This window comes from Euwallacea similis, chromosome 12, assembly GCF_039881205.1.
Source record: "Euwallacea similis isolate ESF13 chromosome 12, ESF131.1, whole genome shotgun sequence".
NCBI classification, from domain to species: Eukaryota; Metazoa; Arthropoda; class Insecta; order Coleoptera; family Curculionidae; genus Euwallacea; species Euwallacea similis.
This window is the reverse complement of record NC_089620.1, coordinates 1,872,521-1,888,722: the sequence shown is the minus strand read 5'-3', so window position 1 is coordinate 1,888,722 and position 16,202 is coordinate 1,872,521. Positions and strand designations below refer to the sequence as shown.

Here is a 16,202-nt window from a genome sequence, read left to right as displayed (position 1 = left end):
GAAAATGTAAAGAAAAACGTAAAGAAGTACCTAACGTCCCCTAAATCGACGTATTTTACAATTGTAACATTCGCGACATTAAATCTACATTTTACGCTGGCACGTTGTAAATGTCGCAAATGTAATAAAATAAATTGACATGTGAACGACATTGTTTGGCTCTGTCAGACACTTAAAAAATTTGAATTGGCTGAACCTCCTGTTGATGAGGCTACATTCAAGAGAAGAAGAAGAAATAATATTCAAGATGGCGCAAGCCATTTTGATGTTGTGAGAGGCTAAAATTTTTCCAGCTATTTTTACTATTTTTGTTAATTTCCCTTTAAAATGATCATGTTTTTTTGAAAATTAAATACCATGTGCGTATTGTGTACTTTAATTCAGCTGGGAATTACTTTTGAAACACAACGAAACGGCACCGACTAAGAAGTTACAACTCATCAGTAAAAGATTCCACAATTTTTTTCTAACACTATTTAGGGCAAGGCACTATTATTCGATTGTTTACTACGTTTATTTTCGCTTAAGGAAACATTCCTGCAAACAAAAAATCTAAGGAAAGGTCAAGACATAAGAAAAAATTGATACAAAAACAACTTTAAAGACAGCCTAAAAACCTTATTTTTCTATATTTTATTAAACACTGTTTGCCAAATTTGAAGAGAGCTGGAAAGAAACATATCTATTCCCAAAAAAACACCACAAAGGGCTCTATAGGAAAAAGACAACCAACCAAAAAGTTTTGCTATTAATCAAGAATGGAAGCTATGCAATATGAACTGGCTCGTAACATGACTTTGTTGTTTTTCTTTGAACGGCTGTTAGATAAAGGTGAACCACGTACTTTGCATGATCTAAGTTGCCAGTTTGGTTCCAAGGGATTTACCAAGGAAATGAGGCAGATTGCTGGAGGCTCCCAAAGTGGGCTTAAGAAATTCTTGGCTCAGTATCCTTCTTTATTTTCTCTAGAAGGTGAATATGTTACCATTAACACTTTTCAACATTCTGGAAGCAAGAGCTCTGCAAGTAAGTACCTAGATGTAAAATTTTCTCTCTGTCACCAGTCCCATGGCCAATATATTATAATATTTTAATTTCAAGATCTCATAGCTGTAAATAAACTTTCCAGATGGCAAAGATTACAATACACAAGCAGTAGAATATTTTTCTGAAAAACTTCTTCAGTATGGTGAGGGTACAGAAGTACCTATTAGAAGTTTATTGGGTCATAGGTATGAGCATATTATTCAAATTAATCAAGTGCAAAACATTATTTGAATTATCTGCTTTTCTGCTCTAGATCCCAAGCATCCCCAGAAGTTCGTCATGTTTCAGGGCAGCACTTTCATGAATTCAGGGAGTTCTTGTTAAAGCAGAGTGAAACATTTTTGATAGATGATGAGAAAGAAACAGTTGTTTTAACTAACTATAATCAGGTATGTATATTTCATTATTCAATTTTAAGGTAATATAAAAGTAATTGCATAAATGTTAATGGTTAAGGTTCGTTTAAATTGTCCAAATACCGAACTTCACTTCCATCCAGATGTTCAGATAGATCCTCAAGAGACGCAAACTCTTTTAGATTTTTTGGCTCAATGCATAGAAGTTAAGGTAGGTAGTTTTTACTTACTTAGATATGATATACTTATAACTTACTAGATCTATGTTATTCCCATTATTAAAGATCCTGATGGTTTATATAACAATCTCATCCTGTGCCTACTTTCTTTTAGGGTCCTATTCTAGTTGAACAACTGTTCCAAATAGTTAGTTGTAATCTTCCTGAGAGCCTCTGGTCCAATCTTTTTAATACTCCCACACAACTTTCTAGCTTCCTAAGGCTCTTTTCTGATAGTTTCCATATACAATCTAATTTGGTCACATTATTGCAAACGCCTAAGATAAGTCAAAAGCATATTAGTGCCCAGGTGAGTTTTAAAATCAAAATATATGTTATACTTTCCCTATAATTCACTGTTTTTTTAGGTTAGTTTAATAAAAGAAAACAAAGCAAATGAGCAGCAAACAAGTAATGATGAAGAGAAAAATTTTACAAATATTTCAAGCAATAATACTCAGAAACCACCAAATGAAATGAAGTCCCCAACATCAATACCTTTTGAGAAGGTTGTTTAATGACCTCCAACAATTTCTGTGAAAAGTATAATTTAATGTCATTTTTAGTCTGAAAAAAGTCTGTCGCCGAAATCTGAGTCACCTGTTCCTTCTTTACCATTGAGCCCAAGATCTATTAGTTATAGATTGAAACAACCAAAGCTACAACAAAGGCAGATTGAAGCTCAGCAACAAAAATCGTTAAGTCCTGAGCCTCCAATTTTGACCGAAGAGGATATAAACGACGCTAATTTTAAAATAGGTAATAATTAGTTACCTACCACAAGTATGACAGCAGGTTAAAAAAGTCTTCTCCCCTGCTCGGCATAAATACAATTACCTCTTTTAAAAAGACTTTGTTTGCATAAACAACCCAGCTTAAAATATTCTTTTTTGAAATTCCCAAAATTATGATCATAAAACATGGGATACCTTGTATTTGCAGAATATGTTGTGCAAGTCGCTTTTTTGTTCTAAGTCGCAATTTTATACCACTTTTTCAGGAAGGCAAAGATCATTTATTAAGAACCAACAACTTAATGACTCACCTATAAATAACTTGGCTAATGAAGAGAGTAAAGCAAATAATTCAATGGGCAAGCAAGTGAATTACAATCAAAGTCTTAAACAACGAATCAATAATTTGGTGCTAAAAACGCTACAAGAAAATACAGGTATGTTTGATTTGAAACATTTAACCATTATAGATTTTAGAACTTTATTATGCAATATGTATGAAGGATGGTTTTTTTCGCCAATGTAGATTAAAATATGATGATAGTATTGGTCAGGTCTCGGTTTAATATTAGTCAGGTTAATTATTGTAACCATGACATACCACAATTACTGTGACTTAACAATTTTTCAAAAAGTGTTTATTCCAGGACGAGATAGACAAACAATGTTAAATCAGCAGCCTTATAATGACACCTGGAAAATTAAGTTGTTTCAGAATACTAGAGTAATTTGTAGTGTAAAGGAGTGCCAGATGGTGATTGAAGATATTTTACAAAGGAAAGTTAATAATAAGGTGAGTGATGATAGAACACCGTAAAAAAGATTCATGCAATATTAAATTTTAATCTAGATATTACCTACCTACAACTTATTTCTTATCATTTGCGATTTTTATTTTTTCTTGCGTTTTTTTTAATAGTGAATTCAAACTCTTCAAACAATTGCATAGTTTTCAACAATCAAAGCGTCGCAGACCCACCTTTGGCAATTATCATTAAATCATTTAATTTAGACAAAACAGCATTTATTTTTGAAATATGATGGTTTAGGTATAGGGGCATAACACATAATTTTAAAGGAAATTTAATTGGCTTTCAGCTGTGGCAAGTAATGGTTAGTAATATACAGAGGGTTCCATTTAAAAAAACACACTTTAGACATTTTTACCGTCTACCCGTAAGACCATTAATTTTGAGCCACCCTGTACAAGACAGAATATTCTCATTTACATGCGACAAATTGATGGACCTTTCACAAATTATATTTCAAATTTTGTCCTTCTGTAAATTCAAATCACGTTATAACAGAGGTTTTATTAGAGGCCTCATTTTGAACAAAAAATAAGAAAATTAAATAATATTCCGAAAACTGCTAGAGATATATATAGAGGTATAGGAAGTTAAATACAGAAATTGTTGGAACGAAATATAGAACCCAAAAATATACAGGATGTTCCATTTAAAATATCGGAGATGCTAATACTTTCTGATAGAACCGGCTACGCTGCATTACTGAAAATATTTTAAGTCGATAGAGCAAGTTCATTTATCTATATATGCAAATTTTCAGAAAGATCGTGATATCAGTCTTACGGAAACGTCTAATCTACTATCGACCGTGAATCACCCGGTATATTGATATATAAATTATCATAAAACAGGGCTAACGAACGAATCCAAATTTTCGCACATTTTTCTTTCTTTCCTCAAGTTGCTACATTTCTTCTCAAGATAATATGTACTGTTCATTATTTTAAGGTCCAAACTAATAAAACCCCTGAGTGGCCATTCACTAATGGAAAAGTGATAGTGGGATTCGACTGCGAAGGAATAAATTTGGGGGTTAAAGGCCAGCTTACCTTATTGCAAATAGCCACAACTGCAGGATTTGTATATGTTTTCGATTTAATATCTTGTCCACAAATGATTGATGCTGGTTTGAGAAAGATTCTTGAAAGTCCGGAAGTAATTAAGGTAAATGCTTAATAATCTAAAACTACTACTACTACTGCTAAATCTAAAGAAAATCTACAATAATGATAAATAAATTAGTTTTTAATTTTTTGCAGATCGTTCATGATTGCCGCAATGATTCTGTCAATCTTTTTCGTCAATTCAACATATCGTTAAAATGCGTATTCGACACTCAAGCGGCACATGCCGTTTTAACTTTCCAAGAAACTGGGCGTCCCGTATATAAAGCTAAAAGTGTCGCGTTGAATGCTCTCTGCGAAATCTACGGAGCTCCGGTAAATCCTATGAAGGATCAACTTAAAAACATTTATAGGTAAATAGTAGGTAGTACTTAATAAACACTTATTGATTGCGAAAGACTAAGATATGTAATACTGCTAAAGGATTAATACATAAGGTGTTAATGAAATACAGGATTGTTCATCAAAAATATGCAAAAAAATTTAATTCGGTTTTGTTTTACAATGGTTAAAATGGTTAAAATTTTGGATTGAGATTTACATAAATATTATAATATTTGCAAACTGTGGAAATTTAAAAAATTCAGTTTTGAACAATAACCTATCGTTAGTTTCTAATATTTATAGGCGTGATCAAAAATATTGGTCAAGACGACCTTTAACTCGAGAAATGATCTTATATGCCTCAGCTGATGTTCTAAGTTTAGTAAACGAGAAAGTGTTTTATCCCATGTTGGGGGCCATAAATGAAGAAAATAGAAGTCTTATGGTGGATTTGTGCGATGAGCAGGTATTCTATAAAACGTTTGATATGTCATAGGAAGGATCTAAAGTTAAATTTTCAAGGTGTATCTTCATATAAACCCAGATGATGTGAAATTAAAGAAACGACAAAGAAAAACCGAAACGGAAGTGAAGGAACTCAGGGCCAAAATGGGACAAGCAGCCAAAAGTATAGTTCTTAGTAATAGGGAAGTGAGGCTGCTAAGGTACGGGGTCATATTCATACTTTTCAAGATAGCCTTAATATGGTTACCATTGTTCTATAATTATATTAGGTACATTGAACTGACTGATGAAGAAAAGGAAAAATTGAAGTCCTCAGCTAAAGTAGCAAAAAAATTAGAAAAGTTGGAGAGCCTCGGGCAAGAAAAAGATGACAGTTCTGATGAAGACGGGGAAAATGACGATGGTTATCCAAGTTTTGATAGGTACGTTTTGTGTGGAGATTTTTTATATAAGAATCTTTGAAATCTGCCTTTTAAGTGACATGACGTCTCCCCGGAATTCAGAACCCACTAGCTTAACCGAATCCATGCAGTTAGTCGATTCTATTTTAAACGACAATAAGATAGATAGACTTGATAAAATCGACAAATTAGGTAAGTTGATTTGATAACATTGACTTCGCTAAGGTTCCTAGGAAACCGGTGCCGTAATATAATATTACTTGCTAACGTCAGATACGGTCTTGCCTACTACTAGAGTTGCGAGATGTTATTCAGAAGCTTGTATTATTATAGATTTATCCTTAAAGTTTTTTGGTAAAAGCCTCTAACTCTTATACTTCTCGAGTTTGAAGTCAATTTTCGAAGCCCCTTTATCTCCCTTCGCAAAATTTATTTATTTATTAACTTTAATCCAATTTCGCCCCCTTTTTTAGAATCAGTTCTTACTTCTGCTACTCTTTTGCCCATGGACGGTAATGTCGTCAAATGTACCTGCAACTGTCATTGTAGCAAAATCAACGGAGTAAAATCAGAACGAATGCTGTCACCGACCAATCAGTACGTTAGCAGCGTTTTAAGCGAAAGTGATGTCGTTCAAGTTAAGGAAAATTGCTCTAACGTCAGCACTCAGACTCTTAGCACTGGCGAAGTTGTCATTACAAAAATTTATTTTAACGAGGCAACCGAATCGTTTTGAAGTAAAAATGATAGAATCAATTCTTGAATTTGAATCATAGTTCGATTTCAATTCAAATGGAAGCTGTTTTATGTAATTCTGAGAACTATTGTCTGTAATATGTATAAGATGTCTGTAATTTGATATTTAAAGGATAGCTGAAAATATTGTGAATATTTCGAGATCTGGTCACTTAGACGCCAATGGCACAGTATCGTATTTATAACTTGAATTTCAAGAGCAAATGAAAGTATTTTCATCAAAATAAGTGCCTTTGAAATGATTAAATTATAAATATTAGAATTTTGTTTAGGTTCAGTCGTAGATATTCAATATGTTCAAGAAAAGGATGTCTGATATGAAAATCTCTAAAAACGAAAAAGTTACGGGCTTAATGAATGAGCACGAAAACTTCGCCATTAAAAGCAAAAAATCAGTGAGAGTTAGGTGGGGTAGAGTGAGTATTCTGATTGTTTATAGTTGTTATATGCCTGTAACTGTCATCGTTTCCGAGATTCCCATGTAAGACATCACCACGGAGACAGTGTATTTAAGAGAATTAACCAAAAGCAATATTGATATTTTACTAATAATGGGAAGGTAGGTTTTACTTGAATAGAAGATTTATTTTATGCGAGAATCTTAAAATAGATTTTTACTCATACCTAAATAACATAGATAACTTATTTAATAAGGTAACGAGATATACACACGCAAATTTATATATAATGTATACATATGTATGTGTGTATGTAATAAGTACTTACTATTATAATCAAAATACTATAAAGTAATGCTCAATAACAGTCCATTAGTAATATTAATTATTTATCAAATAGTAGTGAATTGGTGGCCTTAAAGCGACATTAAGTACCTTAGCAATGGTAAGTACTGTAACGAACTTGACCACTGTTCGTATAGTGTCTAAGGTCTAGTTGAATGTAGTCAAGACTTGTGGTAGTCATTTGCAATGGATTATGGACTATTTCCATTAATGCATGAGAATATTCAGTCTCTTGATAAATCAATTTACAAACTTATGTCTAGAATTTCGTCATTGAAATATTGTATAAAGGGTTCACAAATGCGTAGCATTTAGGTCATGAAATTCTCTTTCGAATATAATCGACGACAATCTCAAGAATTTAAGATATTGCTCGCGTGGTGCCAGTGTGTTCGAAGGATATGTAGCTTGATTTATTGAGGTAATTTTATTTTGCTCCCCATTGTGATAAATATGACAGAATTTTAGGGAGCATTTGTACACTTCTGTTCTAATTTTTACTTAAGTTTTATAGACCCGGCCTTAATACTAGTGATCATCTTAAAATCAGGTTTTTGAAAACTGCCAAGGAGATGTTTGTAATTATATTAAATTTTAAGGATTTTGCCTCTTTAAGGGGTGCTATTTTTAATGTACCCTAGCAGTTATTCAAATAAAAATTCAATAAAATATCGTTAAACACCAATAACTGTTCGACGAAACAGATTTCATATATTCTTTAATGTCACTCGTAAGCCGGTATAGCCAACTTTTGCAGATTGATATGCGGTCTACAAAATACATTTTTATGCCCGTTATTCTACACCCCAGTTCTCTTTGAGTTGTAAAAAAACCATTGATAAATTTGGCGCCATATTGTCATTTAAACTTTTTTTGTATGTCTTTTGTTATGTGGTTTTGCAATAAGGTAGTTAACTTTATATTAATGACGTAAACATAATATTAATACCCATTTGGTTTTCTTTTAAAAGGTATTTCTAATGTGGCACACTTATTAATTCATGGGCACTTTGTATAATTGAAACCACTTCTCTAAAAGGAATATTTATATCTAATTTATATTTATACATTATTATATGTGTCGTCGGTCTTTATGTCTTAATAGGATGTTAAGACAATAAAGGCCCTAACAATGTTATTTATTAACACTATAATAAGCAATATTTGTGTATTTTTAATACATATATTATGTTTGCTGGGAAAAGGTATTTAATTATTCATTTTTTGTTTGCATTTTACAGATATTATTGGAAAAATAAAAGAAAATTACTTCATTAAAACTGTTTGCATTATTAAACAAATTTCATCAGCTTGGGAGGACCATCCTCTTGATTTTGTTCCAGATTGCTGGATATTTAGTCATACTGAAATCGCATAACAGTTTTTTTAATTCATAGAAAAATTGAAAATAGTTGAATAGGGTTTAGTGCAACCCTTTGGTAATCATTTAAAGTGTAGTACATCAAAGTATTTTGATTATTCTACAAAGATGATCACATTTGGACTGTCTTAACAGGACACTTCTAACTCCAGAATATTTAAAGAGAAATTGATGTCTATAGGAGCTATGATCTCAAATGATGCGAAACTTTAACTGGTGAATATTCAATCCCAACACCATGCATATATAGAGAGATACTGATATTCCCATGATCTCTCTAAAGGACACTTTGCTCTACCAAAATGTCATAAAATCAGATAGACTGGGTGTCCAGAATGACCCAAATCCAACCAAACATGGTGTGGCTGATGCTCCTGATACACTAATAAATCCAGCACTTGCCGTGTCTATTCTCAAGGACACTTCCCTCTAGTAAAATTGCACTAAACAGTATTGTTCATGTATCTAGAGTGATTCAAATTTAACCAAACTTCGGAGTAATAATGCATTTGATACAGTGCACATAATAATTTTTTGAATTTGAAAAGGTCATGTCCCTTCTAATAAACACTTCCTTCACATATTTTACAAAAACTGGGTGACCAAATATCTAGAGAGACATTAATTGAACAAAACCTGCAATAAATAATGCATGAACCTCCTATGTCCTTTCTAAAGGATATTCCCTTCTTGTTATATTTCACAAACACTGATTGACCGGTTATTAAAAGATACCCAAATTGAATAAAATCTAGTGTAAATGTCCTTGCAAACTACATGTCCCTTCTTAAGGACACTTTCCTGTAGTGCAAAATCCATCAGGGTATGCACCAAGCCAGGGTCATTGTATATTCCAAGACTAGCTGCATTTGGGTGGCTCTGTTAAGTTTTTTGTTGATAAATTAAAACATCCCAGAAAAGAAAATTAAAACTTAAAATTGTGTTTCCAACGATTGTGAATCGTTTATGGATCTCTTCATATTTACATAAACTTTTTCCTTATTTTTGGTGTTAAAAGGTAATTCAAGTAAATTTGAGAAATGTCCCAGTAGTCCCAGTACTTGTCACCACTAATTACTGGTGTGTTCCCCGGTGTCAGTGTAAAATGAGACAAATTGTTAATTATTTCTTTTAGTTTGAGACTAAAGCCTCACAAACAAGTAGGGGTGAAAATGCTCAATTAAAATTAACTAAGGGTGACATTCACCCTTTACTAAGGGCTCGGACAAACTGTTACGATGATTTTAGGAATGTGCCCATTGTTTACTCCGGGGGGACTTGTCAACCAACGTCATTAACGTTTCGATTCTTTTCGATTAACGAATTCGAACTCGTCGTTCATCGTCTCGTCGCGTCATTACTGCTGATAACCTTTGCCTGACATTAGAGGCAAAAATTTAAATTAAAAATAAAATACTTTGGGATTGAAGAATATTCATACGTACTCACACACTTAATTAAACGTGATCATGGCTATACCTTTGAAATTGGTTAAATCCACCTTTCAAAACTTTCGGTAAGTTCTTAAAGCGAAGCAATACATTAAAAGCAGTAAAATTTCTAGTGCCCAAGTAGAGTTTAAGAAACTGTTTACAATAATGATTGTGGATTAAATGACTGATAAAAATAGCTACTCTCAATGAAACTAATTAGGAAGCGCAGAGTTCTGTGTAAGGAGAGATTTTGGATTTTGTCCAATCAGCAAAAGTGAGGCTCCGCAATGTGACACTATTGATGCAGACTGCATTTCCTAATGAGGCTCACACCTAAATGGCTTTTTCTAATTTTGCTATAATATGAAAGAATCACATGAAAATGGCAGACACTTTAAAGGCTCATTCATGCAGAATCAATATTCTGTGTTGACGAAGGAGAATTAAGCATCCAGGAAGGCTCGATATTTTTTAAACATTTCTAGTCTGACAAGAAACATTATTAATGTTACCAATTCTACGTTGGATATTAAAAAATATATATATTGCGTAAAACTGCATGAACTTCTCAAAACCATTGAATCATTGAATTTGATTTAGTTACCACATCAATTTAAAGAATAAAATGGATTGGGTTACATTAAAAACTGCTTTCAATGAGCATTCATTTCCATAATTGTGCGGTAATAGACTGTATAATACTTAGCCCCAAATTAAAAAATTTTTGATAATTATTTACAATATGTACACAGACACTACACTGCCAGAAACTTGGTATGTCTCGCAGCTTTACTATTTCATAGCAAAAATAGGTAATTCTGAATGATATTTTACTTCAGGTTTTACCAGAAATGGCCCTACTTTTTGATTTTTAAATAGAATACCCTGCATTCTTTGATATTTTTGGATTTAGCGAATCATTTTACCTTTGATTGCACCCTTTTAGAAATTTTTTGTGGCATTAGGTTTTTTCTTTTAATAAATATGTGATTTTGGGCTCTGTTACATTTGTTTTCTACTAGGTCTTGAAACTTTTGGTGTCAGAATATGAATAAATGCTAAGTTTTTCAATGAGTTAAACTGTTATTAACAAGTTTGCAACGCACATTAGCATGTTATCAACATTTTTGGTCTAATATTACTTAGTTACATAGAAAATTCATTTTTATAGTGGAAACAGATGTAAATGAGATATTCAAATAATGCTTGAAGTTGTAATTAGAGCACAATAAATAGACCATTCTAAATACATATTCTATACATATGTATATGTATATACCATCTATTTTTTTTGTTAGGTACGTCAAGTTCTGACCGGTGAGCCCCGACCGTGGAAGTGCTCCGGTCGGGGTCCCTCGGTGGGAACTATTGACTAAGGGATATAAATTTCTTTTAACAGGTATAACTTAAAAATGCGTCCGAAAAAAAATCTTTTTTAAGTTGAATTAAAAAAAAATCTTTTCACATCATTTAAGGCATATCTCGTCGTCGGCACCCAAAAGTGATGCCTGGCTGTCAAAAATTTTTGTAAGAAAAATTGAACCTACAAAGGAAAGCCATAGTCGAATGCTCAGTGACAAAGAGGTGATCTATTCTCTACAAACCCACAATTATAGGCCAGACTCTAAGAAGCCCTATTTAAATAATGTGTAAGTATTCCTTTAAAATGATGACTTTCTTCAATGAAATGTTCCTAGTTTTTCATTTGAATTTTCTGAAATACAAATCACTTTACTTAATTTGGATTTACCCTTTCATTAGAGATTGAAAACTTCTAATGTTAAAAATGAAAACCTAATTTTTCTAATTTCTGTAACGCAACGAATAATATCGAGGATGAATAATGAGTTCAATGATTATTCACGCTGGATAGCATTTGTTTCTGAAAATTACCCCATTCTGTAGACTTCGGATATATGTCCCATCGTCGGATATGTGACTTATAATAAAATTCCCACATGCATATAGGCCACTAAAATATTATTCGGTCTTAAATTTCTTGCTCTTCTATAGGTCTTGAATTTATAATTTCTACATGCTGACGCAGCAGGAATTTTTAATGTTATAGATTTTGTTGATATTTTTTATGGTTTAACGAATGAAGGCATGTTCTCGACTTTCTTACGGTTACGCCAATAATAATAGTGATAACACTTAAAGGAGACACCCTGAATATAATATAACTGTGTCTGATCTGAACGGATGTTTTATTTCTAATGGAAAAGATCCAGATTTGACATATTTTACATTTTCAGAAATAATATGGTACAATGGGTAAAAGGCCAAGATAAATTGAAAGATTCAGTTGCATTAGTTGGAAGCTGGACTGTAAATGTAGGAGATCAAGACCAAGCTCTTCATTTATGGAAATTTACTGGTGGATTTCATCAGATTGATGTATTTAATCACCTCACAAATATTGACGAGGTAAGAGTTATTTCTCCTTGTATTCATTGGTATGTGATAGCTCAAATGGGTCGAAAAATTTACTAATTGCAAGGTATTAATTAAGTATGTAGACAAAGTTTGAGGAGTGAAACTTTTTGTAGCGCCATCATTAATTTAAATTATTCAAAGACTCGTCTTTTAAAGTTTGTCTAGACACTTAACTAACACCCTAAATATACAAAACCGCCAAATATGCGTCTGCCTAACCACTGATATATGAAAATAACTTTTTTTTGTTCAGAGGTTCTTTGAAACCATCACATAATGTTCTGCGCAGTATAGCCATGACAAATTTATTTCCACCATTGTTAACACACAAAAAGTAACAACAGTTCGCGAAAACAGCAGTTTTCCTATCTTTATTATAAAGCTAGATGCCCGGTAAAGTCATCAAAAATGGGACACCCTGTACCATTTGTAATTAATCAGGAAATTAATAGTTTTGTGACACTAATGAGATTCTGTAGGACGAGCTAAGCTTGGTTCCGGAACATAACACGAAAGAGTTTCATTCATATTTTTTTTCTAATTTTCAGGTACGGGAAGAAATTACAAGAAAAAGACAGTGGTGCGTTTGAGATTTGAACATATTAAAGCGGCGCCCTGCCCTGTCTCTGTAGAACTACAGCAACCGTTGCTATTATGGACCCATTTATTAATGGAGTTACGAAATGAAGTCATCGAAGTAGTAGCCTTCGAAATCGCGAATGCGAAATGAAATCCATTTTGTAACCTGTTTCGATTACGAAAACTGTATCCATTGTTGTTTCTGGTTCCATTTGTTTACTGAACTACGAAATAAAGGTACCTGCTTTAATTTCACAACTAGTTGCGAAATGACATTCACGCGTGCGGTAAAGTAACACACATCCGCTCGTAGAAAAAATATTGTATCAAACACGTGAGAAAGTGTCTTTTCCTATAAGCATACAAAGCTGCACGCAGTGGCTATAATAAAAATTATAAACAATAATAAGTGACTATACTGTACGCATTTTGCTAGTTGAAAGTAGCATTTTACCGCACACAAATCAAAGTGGCAGGTATCGGAGTCAAAAATCTTTGTTTAATAGTATGATAAGAAACAAGTTTCATAAGGCAGTTCATTGTCGCACCAGTTCAAGCTCGTAGTTTGTTCTTTTCTCTTTAATTTGGTACTACACACTCATTTATTTTCAACTTTAATTGAAATAAAATTAAAAAGCACTGTCAATTAAAATATTACGTCTTTTATAATGTGACATTTATCCCTATGGGCCATGATAAGCAAAGGTCAGGCTGGAACTCACTCTGTAATTTATTTATCCACCAAGATATCGAGAAAGTTAAAAACGGATTCTGATAGAATTTTGCTGTAGAATTCAGTGGCGTAGTTCTTTGTTTTTCTGCACCAAATGGTTTAACAGCAATTAACTATAATCTAATGGAACACCCTATATATTATTAGATATTTTGGTCGTCTCATCAATAGCTTTAAAAAAAAGGTACTAAATTGTTATGCCTGCGTCCTATTATGAACATAAGCAGATGACATGTCGAGAACTTGGATTAAAGTTTTTTTTGACACTGAATAACGCATAAACGATTCATCGTATAGTGGAAATATTGTGGGCTTTGATTGAATACATAAAAGATACAGAATATACTGTTATCGAAAGGCCCCTGACGTGTATTTTCAATGAGAGTTTTAAGTATTCGTTTTGTTTTAGGATTATGACAAGTTAAGGATAGAACAGGGAAAACTAGTACGTGCACGGCATTTGCAATATCTTTTGGCTTTCAGTTATTGGCCACAAATTTTGCTCAGAGAATCGAAAAATATATATGAAATCAGAAGTTATGCACTAAAACCCGGTAAGTTTTGATTGAGTTATTCGTATCTCACTTAAGTACGTCATGCTAAAAATATCAAAGTCGAATTTGAATGGATAATTGATTCAATTTATTAAGTGGAGAGCAAATGCTAGGTCTTTTTAGAAACGATGATCTGTATCGGATAACCCCTATCTGTTGATTTTCAACCGATCAGATTAATCTCCGGTAAGGATTAATCCGATCTCAATCACGGTTTCCACGAAGATCTATTTACATATTAGTATTATATTTTGCTTCTTTTTAGGAACCATGATTGAATGGGGTAACAACTGGGCCCGAGCTATCAACTTCAGGAAAAACAACGACGAAGCTTTTGCTGGCTTCTTTTCACAAATAGGACGATTATACAACGTGCATCACATTTGGTGTAAGTGTGCAGCTTGAATGAAAATCCTTAGAGTAACGAATAAATGCAAAATTTGAATGACTTATAATTACTCTTTGAAAATTTTAGATTTAAACGTCCATGCAAATGTGAGTTATTAAACTTTATTTAACTCTTTAGGTTACGAAAGCTTAAACAAAAGGAAAGAGACGAGAGAAAGTGCCTGGAGATCTCCTGGTTGGGACGAATGCGTTGCCTACACAGTACCCTTAATTAGAGAAATGCACTGCAGAGTCATGGTACCTACGGAATTTTCTCCCACAAAGTGAAAGATGGATATTGAAAGTCAGTCGATGAGGCATCAAGTTAAATGAAATATTTTTTGATCTAGTTCGTAATGGCTAAGTTATTTCAACAAATTATACACTGTAAATTTATTTGAAGTTTATAGCATTTTCCATTGTTTAATTAATTTACAGCTATTTGGCGGTGGTAGTTACCACTCATATTTCGCTGCCTCTTATGGTTATAGCTATTTATTTGTTGTAATATTTTAGCTTTAATGTATTTAACTTAATGGAGTGATAATAAAACGCATTAAAACTTAATTAGGTTTTTCATATTTTACCAGTATACAAGTCAAGTAGTTATATTATGCTCGAAAGGGCGAATCCACGTTTTTAGCTCAATAAGTCATTATTTCAGAAGTACGGCTGTTAAGTTTTCAAAAATCAATGGAAATTAATCTTTTTTTTTGGGGATCTCTCACACCAAAAATATGAACTTCTTTTTTGGTTATATTCTACAGAGTGTTTCAAGCTCGCGCCTTATTTTTTGAGTGAAGATACGGGAAATAAAATTGGAGAGTTCATTGTGGGATCTTAAATTGTTACAATTAGAAATTTATTTTTTAATTTTTTAAAATGTTATGTATTGAATGAGTTTTTTTCGTAAACACATACTTTTTTACGCAGTATTTGAAAAGAGGTGATTTTTCTGATGAACTTTCGTTAAGAATTATTTTAACTTAGTCTGTTTGAAAATTATAGCAATAAAAATAGTTAAAAGTAGAATGATTACATTAACAGATAAAATTAGCTACTCGATGGAAAATTAGATCAATTAAAATCACATTGTATCGACTTCACGGCCTGTTGTTAATTTTTTATTAATTACTTTGCTCGTTATTTCAACTTGTTACTTGCTAATTACCAACTTGTTAACAATATTACTCAAATCTTAACAATACATATTTCATGCTTCGACACAAAATAGCACGGATGATTCGCCGACACGGCATGTGTTCAGAGTGTTTGCTAATTAAAGAGTAAGTGTCGAGTGTAGATTTTGTAGAAAATTTTTTAATATTTTTTTTAACTTGGAGATTCAATGTTAAGAATTTTGATAATTACATAGATGTATATATAATCACTCTCTCTCTCTCTCTCTCTCTCTCTCTCTATATATATATATATATACAGAGTGATTACAAAAAAGTATATTCATTTTAACTGCGTTAAGTGATATGCGTCTGTATGGAAGAATATTAGACCTCGTTTTTGATCAATTTTATTTTCAAATAACAATATTCGTTTTGGAAGTGGTAAATACTTATTTGCCTGAGACAGGCGTGGCAGGCATGCGCAACATTTAAAACGAAAAAAAATTAAAATATAATAACGACATTGGATGCAGGAGGAGGTACTGCGTTTACTGATGACATGATTGGCGAGCATCAACTTCGATGAAAATCAGCTAATCAG

At 32.6% G+C, this 16,202-nt stretch overlaps 2 protein-coding genes across 3 annotated transcripts; both read left to right on the top strand.

Annotated features, from left to right (window-relative positions):
• Nucleotides 1–217: 217 nt before the first annotated feature.
• egl (Egl_like_exo domain-containing protein) lies at nucleotides 218–8,257 on the top strand. 2 transcript variants are annotated; one of them, XM_066395386.1, is made up of 16 exons: nucleotides 218–1,026; nucleotides 1,130–1,232; nucleotides 1,301–1,436; nucleotides 1,504–1,614; nucleotides 1,737–1,931; nucleotides 1,990–2,130; nucleotides 2,188–2,380; nucleotides 2,622–2,792; nucleotides 2,991–3,148; nucleotides 4,113–4,328; nucleotides 4,424–4,641; nucleotides 4,916–5,078; nucleotides 5,135–5,277; nucleotides 5,347–5,499; nucleotides 5,555–5,670; nucleotides 5,952–8,257. In XM_066395386.1, the coding sequence occupies exons 1-16, from the start codon at nucleotides 759–761 to the stop codon at nucleotides 6,212–6,214; spliced, it is 2,748 nt and encodes a 915-aa protein (XP_066251483.1). In that variant the 5' UTR covers nucleotides 218–758; the 3' UTR covers nucleotides 6,215–8,257. The 2 variants fall into 2 exon arrangements, with proteins under 2 accessions (XP_066251483.1, XP_066251484.1); XM_066395387.1 differs by having other exon boundaries at nucleotides 219–1,026; nucleotides 3,003–3,148.
• Nucleotides 8,258–9,698: 1,441 nt separating this feature from the next.
• On the top strand, nucleotides 9,699–15,045 carry Nipsnap (protein nipsnap). Its single transcript, XM_066395766.1, has 6 exons — nucleotides 9,699–9,874; nucleotides 11,267–11,440; nucleotides 12,047–12,218; nucleotides 13,949–14,093; nucleotides 14,359–14,481; nucleotides 14,620–15,045. The coding sequence occupies exons 1-6, from the start codon at nucleotides 9,828–9,830 to the stop codon at nucleotides 14,766–14,768; spliced, it is 810 nt and encodes a 269-aa protein (XP_066251863.1). The 5' UTR covers nucleotides 9,699–9,827; the 3' UTR covers nucleotides 14,769–15,045.
• The last annotated feature ends 1,157 nt before the right edge of the window (nucleotides 15,046–16,202 follow it).

What these genes read in the sequence shown, in the direction of transcription:
- egl (XM_066395386.1), top strand. Translation starts at nt 759, where the DNA reads ATGGAAGCTATGCAATATGAACTGGCTCGTAACATGACTTTGTTGTTT. An exon ending in TGGAAGCAAGAGCTCTGCAA is followed by an intron (nt 1,027 to 1,129) that starts GTAAGTACCTAG and finishes TAAACTTTCCAG; the next exon opens with ATGGCAAAGATTACAATACA. An exon ending in GGTTATCCAAGTTTTGATAG is followed by an intron (nt 5,500 to 5,554) that starts GTACGTTTTGTG and finishes CTGCCTTTTAAG; the next exon opens with TGACATGACGTCTCCCCGGA.
- Nipsnap (XM_066395766.1), top strand. Translation starts at nt 9,828, where the DNA reads ATGGCTATACCTTTGAAATTGGTTAAATCCACCTTTCAAAACTTTCG. An exon ending in TCCACCTTTCAAAACTTTCG is followed by an intron (nt 9,875 to 11,266) that starts GTAAGTTCTTAA and finishes ACATCATTTAAG; the next exon opens with GCATATCTCGTCGTCGGCAC. An exon ending in AAGTTATGCACTAAAACCCG is followed by an intron (nt 14,094 to 14,358) that starts GTAAGTTTTGAT and finishes GCTTCTTTTTAG; the next exon opens with GAACCATGATTGAATGGGGT.